Source organism: Thunnus thynnus, chromosome 13, assembly GCF_963924715.1.
Source record: "Thunnus thynnus chromosome 13, fThuThy2.1, whole genome shotgun sequence".
Classification (NCBI taxonomy): domain Eukaryota; kingdom Metazoa; phylum Chordata; class Actinopteri; order Scombriformes; family Scombridae; genus Thunnus; species Thunnus thynnus.
The window spans coordinates 6,707,405-6,726,794 of NC_089529.1; the positions used below are offsets into that span (position 1 = coordinate 6,707,405).

The 19,390-nt window shown below is 41.1% G+C and overlaps 3 protein-coding genes across 5 annotated transcripts in view; 2 read left to right on the forward strand and 1 right to left on the reverse strand.

Annotated features, from left to right (window-relative positions):
• The window catches only part of LOC137195272 (E3 ubiquitin-protein ligase RNF43), an 89,409-nt gene extending 82,057 nt beyond the window's left edge, over positions 1-7,352 (forward strand). For 2 of the 3 annotated variants that reach the window (XM_067607497.1, XM_067607500.1), the window contains exons 3-9: positions 204-278; positions 435-569; positions 1,052-1,153; positions 1,273-1,443; positions 1,539-1,662; positions 2,008-3,510; positions 3,812-7,352. In XM_067607497.1, coding sequence (XP_067463598.1) covers positions 204-278; positions 435-569; positions 1,052-1,153; positions 1,273-1,443; positions 1,539-1,662; positions 2,008-3,510; positions 3,812-3,837 — 2,136 coding nt within the window. In that variant the 3' untranslated portion in view covers positions 3,838-7,352. The remainder of the gene's footprint in view (positions 1-203; positions 279-434; positions 570-1,051; positions 1,154-1,272; positions 1,444-1,538; positions 1,663-2,007; positions 3,511-3,811) is intronic. The other variant, XM_067607499.1, reaches the window with a different exon arrangement.
• A 1,718-nt stretch (positions 7,353-9,070) lies between these two features.
• hpda (4-hydroxyphenylpyruvate dioxygenase a) lies at positions 9,071-14,893 on the reverse strand. The gene is made up of 14 exons (XM_067607512.1): positions 14,812-14,893; positions 14,568-14,594; positions 14,189-14,251; positions 13,359-13,463; positions 13,214-13,256; positions 13,020-13,102; positions 12,243-12,332; positions 12,043-12,149; positions 11,415-11,492; positions 10,944-11,106; positions 10,546-10,617; positions 10,288-10,410; positions 10,077-10,193; positions 9,071-9,388 (listed from the first exon to the last, which is right to left on the reverse strand). Exons 1-14 carry the CDS (start codon positions 14,812-14,814, stop codon positions 9,275-9,277), a joined length of 1,188 nt encoding a protein of 395 aa, XP_067463613.1. The 5' UTR covers positions 14,815-14,893; the 3' UTR covers positions 9,071-9,274.
• Positions 14,894-18,407: 3,514 nt separating this feature from the next.
• Positions 18,408-19,390, forward strand: part of mtmr4 (myotubularin related protein 4) — a 44,639-nt gene continuing 43,656 nt past the window's right edge. The window contains exon 1 of the mRNA XM_067607509.1: positions 18,408-18,499. The gene's annotated coding sequence lies outside the window, so the exon portion shown is untranslated. The remainder of the gene's footprint in view (positions 18,500-19,390) is intronic.

The following is a 19,390-nucleotide window of genomic DNA, read 5'->3' on the forward strand; positions in this document are numbered from 1 at the left end:
CACTGTATTACTGGCCTGTGGGATTGATTGTTCTCTGTTGTTTGAGTGCAGATTGCACTGGGGGACAAGTTCGGGTCACACAAGCAATTTTTGGCTGTTCCTCACCTCTGGACTCAGAGAAAATGTCCTTAAAGTGAGTTTGACACACTGCAGTGTGTATGTTTTGTTTCTAACTGTAGTCTCTCCCATGTTGTCTCCTGCAGGCTCGCATGGCGCTTGAAAAAGGAGCTCAGGCTGTTATCTTTGACGTCAGCGACGACGCTAAGGCTGCTGCTGAGGTGAGTGCGCAAATGCAGCTACAGCTGTATCAGTTTATAAAATACGGAACATGAATAAACACACACAAGATGGTCATTTGTCTCACCCATATTGCTGCATCTTTCTCCTCCTGCTTTGGTTACCGTCCTGTTTCCACAACACACACACACACACAGCTGCGAGAGACAGAATCTCTTCCCCGTCCAGTCGTGCTGGTGGAGGCTAAGAATGCTGAGGAGTTGATGAGTTTGGTCAACAAGAACGAGGAGGCCAAAGTTCAAATCAAGATCCTGGTGGAGCAGCATAGATGGGTAAACACTGATGCTCACACACCATCATGTTAACAAGAGGAAGTAGCAGAACAGAAAGGAAGTTGTGTGGCAGCTCTGGAAATTTCACATCATGTTAGCTGAGAGGCCACTTGAGGCCCAGCGTTAAATGTTGTTTTGGTGTGAAATACATGAGAATGTATTAATGTGGACTGGATGCTTGGATGCAAATGGACCGTCCAGCGTAGAGAAGAGAGGGTGGGAGACAGGCATGGAATATGATTTTTTCATGTCCCCATGGGCATGACCACTTAACTTTGTTCAGCCATGCCTCACCCATGTCCTCTTAAAGGACATTTCACAGATGTACAAGATCCTTAAGAACAAGTCAATGCTGTGCGACAGTCGTGCTGTGCTTTAGACTTCATATGGATGGTCTTACAGGATGTTCTTGTTTTTGTTTTAACATTTAAGTTTAACATATGTTAAATTAGTCTATAAAACAATATTTGCTGTCTTTTCAGCCACATTATGATGTGGGTATCCTGCTCACCATCGTCCTGGCTATTCTGACCATCGTCCTAATCTTTGCTTTCCGCTACAAGTGCAAGTCCAACAGAACTTGGGTGAGTGAGAGCAACAACATTGGTAGAATTATAAAGTTCACAGAGACAAGGATTGTCTTCAGTTTGGCTCAGGTAGAGATCTTTCAAGGGTATTTCTAACTCTCTCCTTGTGTGTTCAGGACTCCGTCCATCAGCAGACCATGAGGGCCATTAGTCGATTGGAGACCAAAACCTACAACTCGCAGGGCTGCTCAGCCTCACAGCGCCATCGTGGAGCCTGGGGGTCGGCCAGCAGCTCCAACTCGAGTCCCGTCTGTGCTATCTGCCTGGAGGAGTTCCAGGACGGACAGGTAAGAGGAGAGAAAACGAGGAACGTGTCTTTACCTTAAAACGTCTTCGCTAGTTATTTATCCTCAATAATGCCTCTCTCTGGTTTTCATCCCAGCATCTGAGGATCATCTCCTGCGCTCATGAGTTCCATAGAGACTGTGTCGACCCCTGGCTGCTGCAGCACCGCACCTGCCCCCTCTGCATGCACAACATCATGGGTGAGGACAAGCATATTTCCAGTTAAGTTTCGATAAAGAAGGTGCCCATTAGACTGTAGGAGTTCAAACTGCAGGAAGCTTTTTATTTTCATTGACTTCATCAACATTTCAAGATTAAAATTTAGCTTTCAACAACTCAGGAGATGTTTTAAAATTAGAGCATTTCTTCTCTTGTAACCATCTGGAAACATCTGTCTTTGATAATTGTTATCTAAAAATGTGTCACTTAAATTTAAATAAAGTCGCAAATTTACTAATTATAACTATTTCCTTTCTGAGGCTTTTAACCCTATTTGTGAATCTGCTTTGATAAGTGCTGTTACAATCCTGCGGTATTCTATATATTCTGACTGCTGTGGTCCACAGGTACAGAGCGGCAACCTCAGAGGAACAGGCACCAGCAGAGTCCGGAGCAAATCCAGGGTTTCCTGCACTCTCAGCCTTACAGCAGCCCACGCAACCACCCCTTCCCCCAGCACGCCATCCCCTTCTCTATGAGGCCCCACTACCCTCGCGGACCCTCTGGGCCCTATCCTTCCCTCGGCCACTATAGTGGCTCTTCTCCCATGGACACCCAAACACTACGTTTCCTCACCAGCAGGCCGCTTGGCTCCTCCTGTGGGTACCACCTTCCTGCAGAGGGTCCTGGGAGGCCCCACAGGATTGGAGGTAACTGCAGGACTTCCACTCACCACTACACCCCCCGTCGATCCTGCCACAACTATCGCTCATCTTGCCCGGCTCAACGCAGTGCATCTAGCTCAAGACTGCACCACACCTCTTCGGTCACACCACAGTCCCGGGGAGTGCCGCCCCACAGCCGGCAGGAAGAGGGCAGCTGTTCTGGCGGCAGCTACCACACGGAACGCAGTGGATACTTGGCTGACGGGCCGGCAAGTGACTCCAGCTCAGGGCCTTGCCATGGCTCCTCCAGTGACTCAGTTCTCAACTGTACTGATGTGTCCCTGCAGGGGGTTTATGGCAGCTGGTCCACTTTCCGTAGCTCTCTGAGTAGTGACTATGATCCGTTCGTTTATTACGGGCCAGGTCCTGGGTGTGCCCCTCGCAGGAACAGCCTGGAGGCAGGTGCCCAGGCCCGGCCCAGGTCTTTGGATTCTGTGGTGAACAAAGCGGGCTGCACCGAAGAACAGCCACAGACTGTGTTCAGCCACATCCACTACCACCGCCACAGACACCACCACTATGAGGAGGGGGAGCACAGCCAGGGCCCAAGCAGAGGCTCAGATGAGGAGCAGGGGGCCGCTGTTGCTGCTGCTGCAGCTGCACCTGCTGACAAAGACTCACCTGTATGCCCTCCCAAGCACAGCCCCTGCCAGTGCCCAAAGCCAGACCCTACAGATCGGCCCGGCCCTGGGACAGAGGGTCAGGACCATGATCCCGGCAGCCCTACAGGACCCTCTGTCCTGGTGTCCCCAATCCCCTTACAGCTCCAGCCTCACTGCTGCCACCAGGGACACGGACACCCTCCCACTCCTCTTGGGCGAGTGGGTGGCTGTGTGCTTGATGGCCCCTCTGTTCGCTTCCACCAGAGCCTGGATCTGCAGGACGACCGTAGTGTCCACATCCACTACGGCCAGGGCCCAGGCTTCTGCTGCTCGCCCCCTGAGCTGCGCCCTGCGCTGCTCCCCGTACCCCTCATTCTGGACTCTGGAGGTATGGAGGACTGGCCTTGCTGTGCCGGAGCCCATGTTGTGTGGCAAAAACGGGTGCAGCAGGCCCGCTCAGAGCCTCAGCTGCTGGGGCCTGGGACCTCTATGGACAGGCCACCCTGCAGGTTCCACCACAGTCCTGCTGCTGACCGCAACACAGACATTTGTTTATACTGCCAAACATTACACCACAATCAGGGTAGGTGTCTCACTTCCTTATCTTTGATAACATGACTAGCTGTTAGCCGCTAAAGGTTAATTGTGGTTTATTACAACTTGGGTCTTATTTTCATAGTGTTGGACATCATTTCTATTGGTAGGGAGTGTGGGGGTGATGATAATAACTTTGTAGACATTCAAAAGACCCACAAAAATAAGCCCTGAGTTGCAGTAAATCTGGATAATTCTTTAAACATGCATAATATTTGCCGATTGTTTTGGTATTCTTTGTTTTTTTTATAATAGTCTTAAGGTGACTTGAGCTGTTTTTGTGTCCACAGGATCAGAAGAGGAGTCTGGCGTGTGAGAACTTGTTGCATCCCCATTATCACGCTGCTACACAGGAGCCAGAATGGACAAGCCTCTCACTGGCTATTGCTCTCGTATCTTCCACATAATTCCACCAGCAATGCCTTCGTTCAGACGATTCCCCAGCTTCCCCCAGGATTCAAAGCTCACGCATGCTGAAATGCTCGTTCAGTCCATTTGGATATTGTTTGACCCTACTTTTATATTAGAATAATTTTAATTTTTATTAAATTATGCTAAAAGTGTAAGATAATTCTGGATGCATCCTTCATAATATTGTATATCAAAATATATTGAATGATTTGAATGTTTGGAGTCAGGGAGTTGCTGGGGAAACGACTCATACACCACAAAGGGGAAAAAGTGTTTGTCTGTGTGTTTCTCCTTGTCACTTATAGGAAGAATATTCATTATCGACATGATATCACAAGTTCCCGTGCTCCTTAGTGACAACTAACGAATGATCCTTGCTTAGGGTGTTGAGCCCTCATGAAGTGAGACTCCATCTCTGCGTCGCTCACTCTATGACAGAATAACTTGATTTATCTTAGAGGTACTTAACTTTCACTCGCGTGATCTTCGTCTTCCTTCGCTGAGTCCAGTCTCAGCTGAGAGAAGCTTTTCTCTCCAGCCTACCTCAGCTCAGATTTCTTAACATGCCTCACACACAGGGGGTCTTTAAAGGTACTGCTGTAGTGATTTTTTTTGTTTTTTTTGTCACAACCATGTAGCTCCCATAAACTCAACTAAAAGTTATCCTGTTGGCAGTCTGACCTGTCCAAACGGAGAGAAAGGTTGATTCTCAGCCCATCAAATTACAAGCATTCACTGAGGTTGCTGAGCCTTGCATGGGCCTTGTTTTCAATATTTCAATAATGGCAGCTGTTTTCAACATGTTTGTTTGTGTCTTGGATCATTTCTGTTTTCGATTTTTTTTTTTTTTTTGTAGTCTGTAATTTTTTTTTTCTCTTTTCAAAATGAACCAGTTTGACTGAATTATGTCGTCGTCATTACAAGCTATTGTCTTGTTCTTGTCATTTCTCTTGCCAATGGTTACTTCACATGTTTGACCTCAGTGCTGTTAAACCCCCTGATCAGAGTGAATGAGCCTCAGCTTTAGAGGGATGACAACCATCTTCTCTGCTCCTTCATTCAGCCCAATATTGTATTATGTCCTCGAATAAGGGCATAACCTTTGTCTTCCAGCAACTAAAGCTCTACAAAAATGTTCAACATTGCAGCCATAGAAAAGACATAGTGCCTATTTAATAATATAACTGGAGTAAAGCCATGCTAGGTAGACCTTACAGTCCCAAGCACCAGCTCTGTCTGTTGCCTTAGCACCAGTTTCGTGAAAGCTTGGTGTGCTTTTCCCATGATTTCAAACTCTAATGGGTAGAGCCTGAGAAATGTCTCAGGAACAATCAAACACTGGAGAAATGGGAATAATTCATCATAGTTATAGTAATGATACCCAAGTCGGTGAAAATTCCTTTGTCGTGGTAAATGTGCATTGCCAATCCCTGCTTTTGAGCTTACAGCACTTGAAGGAAGATCCACCTTAAATCAGAAATCAAATACAGTACTTTACATTCTGATATATAGTTTTGACAACCAGTAATCATCTCTCAAAATGTAATTCTTTGTTCCTACTATTCCCTCTGCTCCCATTTAGCCACTCTGGTAGACTAACAGATGGAAAATGTGTTTGTATCCCCGGAAAATTACTCTGTAAACTTAAACTGAGTAGATAAACGTTGACCTCATCATGCCATCAAAGATGGCTCTCTTATTTTCGACTTAACCACAGACTTCTTCATGCTCACATGTACTAGATAATCTGAGATCAGAGGAATAGGAATTCTGTTTTAGCGTGGACTTTCCCTTAAAGGCTCAGTGAAAATGTGAAAGGATTTTTCTTGGCAGTCTGACTGCATATACAGTTTAGCACAAACAGCAGAGAAAGAGCTCATGGGTACTGCAATGTAACCAGTAGCACTTACTAAAGCCTCATATGTGCCTTATTCATTCAAATCTCATGTTGCAGTTAAAATACTGTTCACAGTCCTAAATCAGGAACCTCCCAACACACTAAGCTCTTAGCTGTCTAACCAAAGAGGCAAAATCTTGAACACAGTGAATTTATAGTATGTGTTGTACCTTCTGTCCTGCGCCATCCCTTTCCTTGAATCTCTAATTAAATGTACTTTGAATGACAAGAGAGAACATGTTAGAATTGAAGTGGAAATCATTTTGGAGTCAATATTTTGGACAACCATGCAGAAAGTTTCACCTGCATTCCCTCGTACTAATACCTCACTTTGAATGTGTCCACGCAGTCCTCCTGCTAAAGTATCAGGGTTTCCTTGTCTGTTATTTTTCGTGCCCAAACAGTCTCCTAGACTGAGATGGAAATGACTGAATTACAAGCAGCACTTTGGCTTAAGCAGATTTTATATATATATAAAAAATAAAACTCATAGTATTAATTTAAAACAAGCCCAAAACCATCAGCACATGAAAAATAGCAAGAACGTCAGTGATGCTGCAGAATATCTGATGTGATTTCATCCTGTTCAAGATCTTTCTCTTTGTGTTGTTTATGTGTTTGTTTTGTTATGTTTTGCAAGAATAATGAGCTGAAACTGCCTTTTCTAATAGAGTAAAAAAAAAAATCCCTCCAGAACTCGTTAAGGGATATGTCAGTATATTTTGGATACTTTGTGTACAAAAGAGAACAACAAAAACAGAAATGAAATAGTGTTGTATTTTATATATAATAGAACATTTCAATATAGTGACGTGTCACTAATATATTTATTTACTAATATATTTATCCATTTTGTCCAGGTTTGAAAGAGTGGTTTCTGTATATGTTTTATATGGAAACTGACCAGTGCCATCACTATCAACCTGTCTTCATTCCAATTATATGCAAATAAATTATTTTGAAATAAAATCTGTGTGCTGACTACTTTGTTCTGCAGGAGGACTCAGATAAACTCCTGCAGTGTCAAATGAGTTGAGTTTGCCTGCTGTTGTTAAATTAATAGTTCAGCCAAATCAGCCCCTTTCAAACTATTAAAGATAAGAGGTTTGGTTTGGGTTCATTCTTTCATAAACAAAGAAAATGAACACAAAAGACACAAATTCAGTCTGGAAGAAGTACATTCAACCATCTTTCCTCTTTCCATTTCCTTAAATAAAAACACCTCATTTTTAAAAGTTGTAACAGATTCCGATCATCTAACATCTAACGTATTCTGGTAAACTGATCCATATTGTAGCACCCACACATAGGACGAAGATTTAGATCCAAAAGAACCATACTATGAATTTTAGACTGAACTTTTCCTGTGCCTGTTTTATACCCATGCTGGTCTGTATGCTGAAACACTTGTTGATAGTCTGGTGCCTGGACATTCGCCAACTCCTGGATCTGATATTACTCAGGTATGAATGATTTACAGCATGAAATGCCTTTTGACAGTTGATTTATAATCATGCCCTGTGTATAACACATGGTCCATATCAAACCTGACTCTATAATCAGGTCAACAAGGGACAACTCTGTGGAATATGATTTTCAGAACCCAGATTGGTACTTATAAAGAATATTAGTGTTGATTTAAAACTCTTAAAACTGGGTCATTTTCTTAGACCTAAAAAATCATGAAACATTAACTAGATTTCTCTAAACACCACCATAGTGTTTGTAGTGCACCATAGTGTACCATACAGAACCAAATGCTTTGGGAGGACATCTGAATGTGACCTGTAAAAAACCCCAGTAGTGAATATAAAGTCTGAGTAGCAATAAAGATAAGCCCGTTAGCTTACCAGGGGGAAACAGCTAGTCCAGCTATATCTGCAGGTAACAAAATCCATCTACTAGCAACTCTAAAGCTCACTAAAATACCTTATATCTCTTTTTTTTTTTTCATCCGCACACAAACAGAAATGTAAAAACAACAAGTTGTGATTTTATGGGCAGCTATGTGCTGTAATTATTTCTTGGTCCTGGAGTCTTGTCGTCACCGTTAAGCTATCAGGGAACAGACAGAGACTCCAGGAAGTCACTGCACCAAGAAATTGTTACAGACAACATAACAAATAAAATATAATGTATTATAATGGTAACTGACTAATGTCGCTAATGTCAGTTAAGAGATACTAGTAGGTTGATTTTTTTTTTTTTTTTTTACTTTGGAAAGAGTCATATTAGTTTTTCCCCTTGTCTTAATGCTACGCTAAACTAATCCTCTCCTGGCTCCTCTTTATGATTCAAAATGCAGATTATAGCACATCACAGCCTCTTGTGATAATATGTCCTGCTATCAAAGCTGCCTGCCACCTGTTTAACTTGTGTGTGCTTCTTGGTAAGATCTGTGCACCAATTCTTTATGCAGGATAAAGAACATTTCGCTAAAGCATAATACAAATGCCTCTCTGTCCACATCTGAGGTAGTTTGACTGATCAGATCCTCAATGCATTTTCTTCTTCTTCTTTTGGTGTCTGTGTGCCGTCACAATCAAGCCTATCAGACTCTCTGAAGTCTGAAGGAAATGTTTAAACCAGAATGTGGCATGCTACTCATCTTTTTTTTACATAAATTTATCACACAAACCTGGCACCACTTATGTAAAACAGAAATGTGGTTTGTTGTTTCCCTTATATCCTAAGGCAGCAATCTGACTGTTTGTAAGACAGCAATGAGTGTTTGACATATTGGCAGCAGTAAAGCCAAGAAACCAAATGCAAATCTTATCAAAACACAGCTGCTGCTGCTGCTGCTGCTGCTGCTGCCATATTGATACCTTCATCACAGCGTTCATTTTAAATATTAGATCTTGCTGCAATTAATATGAATAATGTGCATTTAATTGGCCTTTATCTGTGCTTAGAGGTCTATTACTGCAATTATTTATGTACGTTATTAAATTGATGATATTTCAGTCACATGAATCACTAAATTAATACATAAAGCCAAGAGCATCATTTATAAATGTATACAAGGGAAAAGATTAGATGAGATTAATGAGCTGTAGAGGTGCTGGTGGCTAGCAAAGCTACAACGACTGCTGGTGCTAGCTTCATATATACAGTACAGATGAGATTGGCATTGATCTTCTTTTCTAACTCTCAGCAAGAAAGCAAATATATTTCCAAACATGTCAACTCTTCCTTTATAATTTGCACCACTGTTTCCCAAACACACATGCCAGCCTGCTTGAACATGAGTTTCTTTATTCAGCCATATATCATGCAATCTACTGACAGCTCAAAGCGTATCTGATAACACTTGCTGCTTGTCACATGAAGATATTCAACACTCTGTACATGTGTTTGATTTACTGTAGATGTGGTGTTGATTGCCTCTGAAATGTACAGCCATATATAACAATCTAAGTGTGGTGCAGCAGCAGTCGGAGGATCAGTAGAAGGCCTTGGCCTGCCCTTTGGGTGTCAGCACAGTGAGGTTGCCCCTGGCGTCTTGGTCCTTCTCAATGGCCTCAAAGAGAGACTTGAAGTTTCCTGCCCCGAAACCCTGGAGAGAGAACAGACACACACAGATGGCTAATTGCCCACAGATCTGCCTTCTTCTGTGTCATTTGTTATGGCTCTGGGGATCATCTCTCACACACTGTTCGGGGTGTTTAACACTTTGATGTTGGATCACAAACGGCAGATAAATATTCTCAGGAGGGTTCAAACATCCACTCTGCTCTGACGGGGAGCTGCTTGCAAATTAATCATGTAAATATTTTCATAGATAATCAAAAGATCAAGTGTTAGCGGTTGCTGCGAGAGATTCTTTGCTGTGGTTCAGATTCAGTTTCTCACTTTCATGCATTGTATCCACATCTGTGGACTCACTGAAATGCTGGAGAGTGACAAGACGTGCCTGTTCTGACAAGCAGAGTGGGTGCTAGGTGTTCTAAATTGAGTGCCACAGGGTGCAACCCAATCCAAAGATCCCCCTCGCTGTGAAGCAGTGAGCCTTTTAATCTGTATCTGTGATAGATTTACTGAGCTTTTACAAGTGGGCCACTGTTATACTGTTCGCACTGGGTGGGAGCTGTAAACAGGTGTTCAGGCTGCTCTGGGCTTCTTAAAGGTGGTACAGGTAAGAAACAGGACCAAAGGCCTGTAAATCCCATCACCGAGGTGCTTAAGCTAACGGATTACCCTTGGTTTACCAGTTATACAAGTAGATTGCCTAACTGGTCACTTACAAAGTGGTTGTTCCTCTGAATGACCTCCAAGAAGAGGGTTGGTCTGTCCTGCACAGGTTTGGTGAAGATTTGGAGGAGGTAGCCCTTGTCATCAAAGTCAACTAAGATTTTCAGTTCCTTGAAAGGGAAAACAGATCATTTATACTTTAGTTTTGTACAGCAAAAAGGCTGTAAAGATTTTCCTGCTTGCTGAAATAAGTCGTCTCCTCACCTGTAAACGGTTGAGGTCCTCCTTCACCTTGATCTTGGCGGTTTTGAGTTTCTCCCGCAGGGTTTCATAGTACGTGTCAGGCGCTGAGAGGAACTCCATCCCTCGGGCACGCAGGTTCACTATCTGTTTTAGGACAAAAACAGAAAAAAAGTGGGATCTACAACATGTCTTTACTTGTAGGTTTTGGGAGAATGTGCAAAGCTAAGTCTGACGAATATGTTGGAATTTTAATGATGAATAAAAACACAAGAGACTCACGGTTTGAATAATGTTTGACGTGTTGAGTGCGATGTGCTGAACACCTGGCCCGCCGTTATAGTCCACATATTCCTGTAGAGAGGGAGATGCAGGACATAAACGTACTGAAGCAGGGCTGTAAACCAGGAGGTGTCACAAATTTGAATGCAACAAACTCTCAATTGCTAAAATTTGGACCCATGGATCCACATATGGGAAGATTCTTTTCTCTATAATTGGTCATTCTTTCATTCAATAACTGAAAATAACTGAAATAAATGTATTCCTCTTTTTGCTAGTAACCCACATGTGGATCCCCGAGGGCCAGTTTAGGGAACAAACCACTGCATTAAACAGAAAGTGGCAAAGAAAATGAGTCTGTAGGTGTTGTGGTGATAAAATGAGCTAAAAAGTCACACCTGGATTTGTGACTTCTTTTTCCCCAGCGCAGGTTCATTGATGGGCATCTTAATGGTCTCTTCGTAGTTTGTCACCACTATGGACCTCAGCGCGCTGTACTGCGTGTGGATTTGCTTGTCATCTATTGACCAGAACCGATGGAACATCAAACACTTCTGATACCTGGAATTGGGAGATTACAAACAGGGAAACTGATGATAAGCTAAAAGAACAAGCCATACCTTATTTGGTTTGTTTGAGTGCGCCTCTTTTACCCTTGGTGACTTTTATTGAAAAAAAAAAAGTGACTTTTATATAACTTTTGTGGACTAGTAATGTTGTATTGGGGCCAGCTTTTGAATATCAGCAGTATCACATTACATTTCAGCCTGCAACAGTGGTGGAGTGACCTTTTCTGTTTACTCGTCCTTTTGCCCCGTGTGTCTGCTGTGCCCGCCGTGTGTGTACGTGCGATTAAACAGGAATCTTACCAGTCTGAAACTGGCACCATTTGTTCATCTGGCTGGTTTCCCACAACATGATCAATGAAGTTCAAACCTGCTGGTGGACTACAGAGAAAAGAAGAAAAAACACTTCATGGGTACTTTTCCATAAGAAAATTTTGGTTAAAATCCTGAAAAAGCTCACTTTTCCTCTTCTTTTTTTTTTTTTTTAAATCAGAGCTGTCAGACAAACATACAACTTTTTCAGAGACTGGTTTTGTGTCCAGTTTTTTGTCTGACTTCCATGGTAAAGGAACAATACAAAACATAATTTAAAAATTTGAAAATTAAAAAAAAACTGTGGCAAACTTCTCTCTAAACCATAAAATCTGATTATGGTTTATAAAGCAACCTGGTATAACAACTTCCTAACATGTAAGAACAAATTAGATCAATGAAGAAATATAAAGGAATTAAAGCTGCACTATAAATTCAGTATAATTAAATTAAAGGATGAGGTGTGAAATGCAGGACAAGTGTCAATCTAATCCTCCCACAAACAATTTGCTACAAAACAGAAGGATTTTTACACCAAAAAAATAGTAATAAAGGATTTTGGTTCAATTTTGTACCACACAAAAATATTTTCATGTATAGAAATATTCAAGACACTCACAGTTTGGCTAACAGAGGATCCCTAAACAGAGGCTCTTTGTAGCCGGGCAGGAAAAGGCCTTTGTAGGGTCCGAGATACTCAATGAGTGTGTGTGTTGTATCTCCATACTGGGGACAAAACATTGACAAAACTATTATTCATTTCCAGTTTTAAATGTGTATTTACATGAGGCTTTGTAACGTGCGTCACTCTTTACGTACCGTCTGAACCACAGCATACTTGACACTCCCATGGCTGTCCTGCTCCACCCAGGGCCCCTTGATGACTACAGCTCCCCGCTCTTTAGCTGTCTGTCAGTGTGTGAGAGGTGTTGGGATCAGTTGGGAAACACAAGGACATACATCACTGTATTTCAGTCTGAGGGTGGCTCCTTGAAGCCCTCCAGTGGCTGAAGAAAGAATATCTTCATTTATGTAATTCAGATAGGTGATGCTACACTGTAGATCTCTGTGTAAAGTCAGTGCTGATTCTGTATCTCTGTAGCCAGCGGAGGGTCAACCTAGTTTATCCAAACCTCCAGGCCGCCCTTGACTTAGGTAAAGAGTTCAAATGAGCTACTAAACCTCAAGGCTGCACTTTCGTGGAACCAGTCACAACACCGACATGTTTACCCCTATTTCAACACACACTGTGTGCACCATAGAGGCATGTACACACACACACACACACACACACACACACACATACATATAAGTAGTATGATGTGCAAGTGATACAAATCAGGTTAGGTTCAGTTCTTGCATTTAGAGAAATAGTTTGAGTTTGAATCAATCACACACTGGCCACGAGGTCAAATAATATAAAATTCACATTTTATGGATGAGGAGAATCTCTTTGAACCATTAATTCATATTTTCTGCAATTAAGTATCAATTCAACTTCTACCTCTTGCACTGTATTGCCAATTCAATGCAAACTGCAACTAAATCAGATTCAGCACATCAACGTCACACAGAAGTCCTCCTTTTCATTGTTACCTTGATTAAGTGGTCACAGTCCTCCACTTGGAAAGCGACATCTTTCACTCCGTCTCCATGCTTAATCATGTGTTCTCCCATTTCTGAGGGGAGATAAAACCATGTTGAAATGCAATCATACTATATGTCATGCTCACAGCATTTCATTTTTCATAATTTCATATATCTCTATGTTTTCTGATGAGGAAACTTGCCTTCATTGCCAGGATTAAGCGGAGATTCAAACGCAAATATTATCTGTGAGGAGAGAAGAGGGGTGGTTTGTTTTTGAGGAGAGGATGAATATACTGATAATTCAAATACTCTAATTCAATCAGCATAGGATGTTAAACTGCATACCTTATCCTGTCTGATGACATGAGACACAACCTCTCGGCTGCCGGTCTCCAAACCCTTATAGGCCACAGGCTCGAAGCCCATCTTATCACAGTAGTACGAGGCCGCCTGTAGAAGAGACCAGACTGTCTTTACTGTGAAGAAAGTTTCTGATGAACTTTGACAAAGTGAGACACACTAAACTGCCAAAAATTTACTGAAAAATGACCATCATATCTTGCCAGAACCCAGTGTGACGTTATTATGTGAGTCCAGAACCCAAAGATATTAAGTTTACTATCACATGAAGAAAAAAAGCAGCAAATCTTCACTTTTCAAAAGAAGAAACCAGCATAAGTTGAGCTTTTTTATTTGAAAAATGATGATTAATTGATTATCAACATAGTCGCAGTTTGAGTTCTGTTTCGGCAGACTGTATCTGTTATTCAGAAATTTGTGTCAAATTGTTTTGGACATAAAGAACAGACTGTAACTGAAGAGACTACAGATCATACAATTCATGGTTATTCAACTGTATGTGGAGAACAAATTTACAGTTATGTAATTACTAACCTGAAACCAGTATATGTTTCTGTAAATACTGAATATGCGGTTAACACTGTCTGACTTTATCTTTAGCCAGAAGGAAGTATAAAGAAGCATGAAGAAGACACTGAATCTTCAAATACGTTACATTTTTAAATTTATTTTTAATTCCTCTGCGATCTAAAACACTTCATCTAAATCTAAATATGAATTATGTTCAGAAGAATTCGGTGCGTATTGACTAAAACTAAATGACACAGATAACAAAAAGTAAACCTTTAGTCATATGTCAGCATTTGGATACTGACCTGTTTGGCATTGCCAACCCAGAAGGTGAGATGATGAAACCTGAGAAACCTTCCCCTTTCAGGCTAAAAGGAAAACATGTAGAAGAATTATATTGACTGAGAGTAAAAATTAAACACAGTATGGAACATTTTAAAGAATCCTATAGGTGAGAAACACTAACATATAGGTATTAAATGATTAACTTTACCTAAAGACTTGTAATGAAATGTCAGGTTTAGAATGAATGATTTATTCCTACAACATTCGGCCACTCATGTATGATTCAGGCCTTCTTCTGCAGAACTAACAGTCCTGTTAAGTGCACACATCAAACTATATCACGCATCACAGACTCCTGTCCCAACAAAAAGCCATCTCTGGAGGTTATTTTAATCTTACCTTCTCCCCTTTATCTGTGTAGCTTGTCTAAAAAGAAAGAAAAGATATAAATCATTATAATTCATCAGTGCTGACAGAATCCTCAGACTAACCTGCAGTCATTAGTGTACATCTCATGTGACATAATTGGTTCTTATCCTCTAAAGAAACAATTATCTCCTCAATTACTAAGCTGTGAAATCATTTAATGCCTCACATTTGAGAGCACCTGCTCATCATAGGTGACTCAAATAAAGTTTCTTACCATGCTGTGATTGTAGATGGGCCACACTTCAGCAAGAGAAAGATCAAAATCAGTGTGCGGCCTGACGGCGTGCAGATAAGTACTGACCTGATGACCAGCTGTGATTGGTCCTTTAGGATCTACACCCACCTGTCCGCCTCCTCGCTTCCTGCTGCAAGTTAGCAAAAAAGTTCAACAGCAGTCATCCCTCCTGAGTCCAGTGTCTAATCAGCGGTCAGTCCTCAGAGGCCTGGTCGTCATAGAAACAAGACACATTAACCTCAGCTTTCATAATAGGGAAAATAATGAAGTGCAAATACTAAACTCACTCTAGTCTGGGATGTTTTGACTGAGATACTGAGTAGATTCCCTAGTTGAAGATGCAATAAGCTCAGGTGAAACTTTTTATTTGTGATGTAACAGAGGCTCAAAGCTTGAAACAAACATTTGCATCCAGAGTGTGAAGAACTGTGAGTGTCTAAAAGTGTCACTGAGTCAGTGGTAGTAAATTGAGGGTGAAAAGATGAGACATACAACACACCCACACCAGTCCCTCTGAGATCCTTCTCTGGTTTCTGGTTTCCACCACCAGAGGGGGCAGAACTGCCTGATATAACCTGCCACTGATATCAACAATTAACCATATACTTAAAAGAGGAGTAAGTACCAGAGCGAGATCTTTCTATTTGCACATGAACCAATTTTGAATTCATCTTCATTTGACTAAAATGTATTAAAAGCCACTAAATTTCCTTCTCATAAGATCTCATACAATGAAAGAAGGATTAAAAACAGATGATAAACATGAGTTTTTACAACAGGGTTTTACACCTTTTTTATTGTTGTTTTTAGCCTGCACAGGAACTTCAAATCATAAAACTGATAATAATAGCCTGATAATAATATATTTCTTGGACAGTGTTTGAGGTAATGAAAACATTCACATATGGGTGGTCATGTTTTGTCTAGCTGTTCAGGAGAAAAATGTCACAGGATCGTAGGAAACACACACAGGGGTGAAGTGCAGCGTTGTGTGGCTGTTGACAGCTATCGGAGAGCACATGAGGTCAGGTCCAGGCTGTTACAGGCAAGGCTGACAAACAAAAATAGAGTCTGGACCCAGCTATAGTGCTGTAGACTGCAAAGATCATCAATAAAACATGCACTAAACAACAGAGCACAGCTCAATAATGAGTTAAGATCAACATTTAGTGAAAAATAAGATGCAGCTGATGAATTAGAGTGAGTAAGCTAGTTTCAAAAGATGGGTTTTAATAACAGAAAAGCAGTGGAGTATAACTAAGTACATTTACTCAAGTACTTTCAGAGGGAAATATTGTACTTTTTACTCCACAGCATTTATTTCACAGTGTGACGACCCTCTCTGGACAGACTCCTGTCCTCATCTGCAGAGTTGGGTTGTCTATATAAGCTAATGGCAGTCAGTAACTCGCCTTCTTTCCTTCCACCATGTTTGGTTGTGTTTGGTTTCATTTATCTTTTAGTTATGTACAATAAATCTATTTTTAGTTACAGCTCGTGTGTGGTCTCCCCTCCCTTCGTGTTGAGCAGGGTTATGACAGATTGGGGGCTCATCCTGGATCCAATTAATCATTTTGGTGAGATGAAATTTAGCATTTGTGGTACTTTGGACCACTTTTGTTTTGCTACCTCCTGCGATGATGGGAGTTTGTCCATTTGTTTATATGGATTTGGTTTTTGGAAAGTCTGGGCTTAAGAGTTTCATACATGAGCTTTGTTTTCTTTTGGGGGAGAGCAAATTTCTAATCCTTTATCCCTTTTTTGTTGTTTGCTGGTTGAAATTTGGTAAGTGCTTGTCTATTGTGCATTTTGGTTTAAGGTTTCCATTATGTTACTGGAGTTTTTCCCACTGGGTCTTTGTAACAAGCTCTTGCAGTGAGTTTGTTTCAGCTTGACCTCTTAAAGTAGCAGTGAAAGTGGGTAGAGCTATATGCTTTCTGGGGGTAACTGCATAGCAGGTACTTACTGGACCCGCTTTACAGTGAATAAATGACCCCCATCAGTAGCTGCCTGAAGATCAGGGTTGAGCTTATGTAGTTCCTTGTATTCGTGAGCCTAGAGATGGGAATCTCCAGATTGTTTGTGTGAAGTACCTTTTGGTTTTGTTGATGCACATTAGGATTCAGCACTTAGCTTTGTTTTCTATCAGGTTTGTTTAAGGGAAAGGATTAGGTACCTTCCAGTTAGTACATGTCACATAGTCAGGGACTGGACCTTAACACTGACACTCACCTGATGCTTTTTATTGTTGTGGAATCAGGGAGTTGCCCTTGATACACACACTCTATATGTACAGTACTATCGCACATGGTTTTTAATCTAACAGGCTTCTATATAAACTGGTGGCAGTCGCTTGCCCTTTCTCCTCTGGCTTCCATTTTTGGTTTTGGTTGTGTTAAGTTTCATTTATCTTTTTAGTTATGTACAATATAGCTATTTTTAGTTACAGCTCATGTGTGGTCTCCTCTCCTTTGCCCAGCCATGAGCTGGGTTGTGACACAGCTATTTATATCACTTAATAAAACTATGAATTAGCATTGCCACAGATTAGACAACCCAGTGGTCTGAGTTGTTAAAGTGAGCTCTTCATTGACAACATTAAAATGCTGCTTACATGTACAAATCAATGAATACTTATAAATATTCTGTATATATATGCAGTATACATACAATAGTAAATGGGGCCATTTTGCATAATGTGTACTTTTGATACTTGAAGTACATTTTGCTGCCAATATTTGTGTATTTTTACTTGTAAGATTTTGAATGCAGAACTTTTACTTGTATCGGAGTATTTTTTTTCATTGTATTATTGCTACTTTTACTTCAGTAAAGGATCTCAGTACTTCTTCCACCACTAGCTGTAAATTTCGATATGATACTGTCTATCAGGGTGCTTAATGAGAAAGACAAAGATCAGACAGTTACTGTAAGTGTTTCACAAAGTTTCATAAACGCTGGATCACCTTTCAGTTAAATGGTTCATAACATAAATTCAAACAAACCTACTATATGCATATAAACATTTATCTCATCACTCTGTGCGCTCTTTACTTCTTTGCACTATTTGTATCCTGTTCACAGCTCACAGAAGCGGTTTCACCTGTATTCCTTGTGTATATTTCTGAAGATTGCTGTGTTTTTATTCTGTGTAAGTACACTGAGAGCCAATAAACTGGAGTCAAATTCCTTGTATGTGTAAACATATTTGGCCAATAAAGATGATTCTGATTTATTTGATGTTTATTTTAGAAATATTATTAAATAGTCTAATTGGCATCTGTGATTAAGCATGTTTGCACAGCTCTTCGTTTCAGTTCTGAAGAGTGAAACCCATTTCTTTTATAGTCAGAATATCTTAAAGCCTGCTGGACTGTGTGTGTGCGTGTGTGAGCTGTATGTGTGTATCCAGTTTGTGCCGCGCTGTGATTTTCTATTGGTGCGCTTTCGGAGTTTGGTGGTACCTAATTGGCTTTTCTGTGGGTGTGTACGGATTCACTCGTTTGAGCGTCGTTAATCCTTATTGGCGGGTACGAATCCTGAAGCGCTATTGGTCTAGGTGGTCCAGTTTTCTCCCCGAGCATTGGCCGGCGCTGTTGTCATCACACAGGAATGCGGAAGTCGTGCAGTCTACTGAGTCACCGTTGTGTCAGCTGATTGTTTCTGAGTGAGTAACTCGATTTAATTTTTAAAATGAAGTAGCCTCTAAATACTGTATTCATATGTGACATGTTGTCGGGCTGTCAGACGTGTGTTGGTCCCGTGAACCTTGAGCCGGTTTGTTTTTTTCTGTTTGCAAATGAGCGAATTTAACACAGCAGCTTCTAGTAATGTAGCTATCCGGCAGCTAGCATTGTGCTAACGTTTGCAAACACCACACACATACACACACACACACATACACACACACACACATACACACACACACCCACACACACACACACCCACACACACACACACACACACACACACTTTCGGTTTGCCAACTAGTATCCTGTTAGCAGTGAACCAGCCTGTGGTGAGGCTGTCGTCCACTTTCACTTTCAACCTGACATGTCTTTAAACTTTATATTTCCCACACCTGTTGTGTTGTGTTGCCTCCGGTCACACTGCACCTGTTATTCATTGTTGTGCTGTTTGGCGTCAGCTCATAGGCTTAGCGGAGATTTAGGAAATTTCTAGATTTTTATTGTGTTTATCAGTGGAAAGCACCCTGGAATAACCCCACTGGACTGGAAATAGTTATAAGGAAGTAGAGTGAAACTGGTCATCTGATGCTGAATGCTCATCATTGTTTTTAAATGTCTGTAAAGGGTTCATTAACATTTACAGATCTTATTACATAACATCTCTGTTGCCTTCACTGTGGACATCATTTAGCCTTTACCTGTGCATTTTAAATACCTACTGGCATCCAATTTTTATGTCAAAATTAGAACTCGCTACATGTTTTCATGTTTAATCATTCGGTGACAAATGGTGAAAAAGCTTCATCACAATTTTCTAAAGCCCTGGACTCAGGTATTTTATTGATACTAGCAAAGACATGTTTCAGATG

Coding starts and splice junctions, on each gene's coding strand:
- hpda (XM_067607512.1), bottom strand. Junction 10,618..10,943: donor AAAAGAAGTCACAAATCCAG/GTGTGACTTTTT, acceptor CCCTCTCTACAG/GAATATGTGGACTATAACGG. Junction 10,194..10,287: donor AGGACCTCAACCGTTTACAG/GTGAGGAGACGA, acceptor TTCCCTTTCAAG/GAACTGAAAATCTTAGTTGA.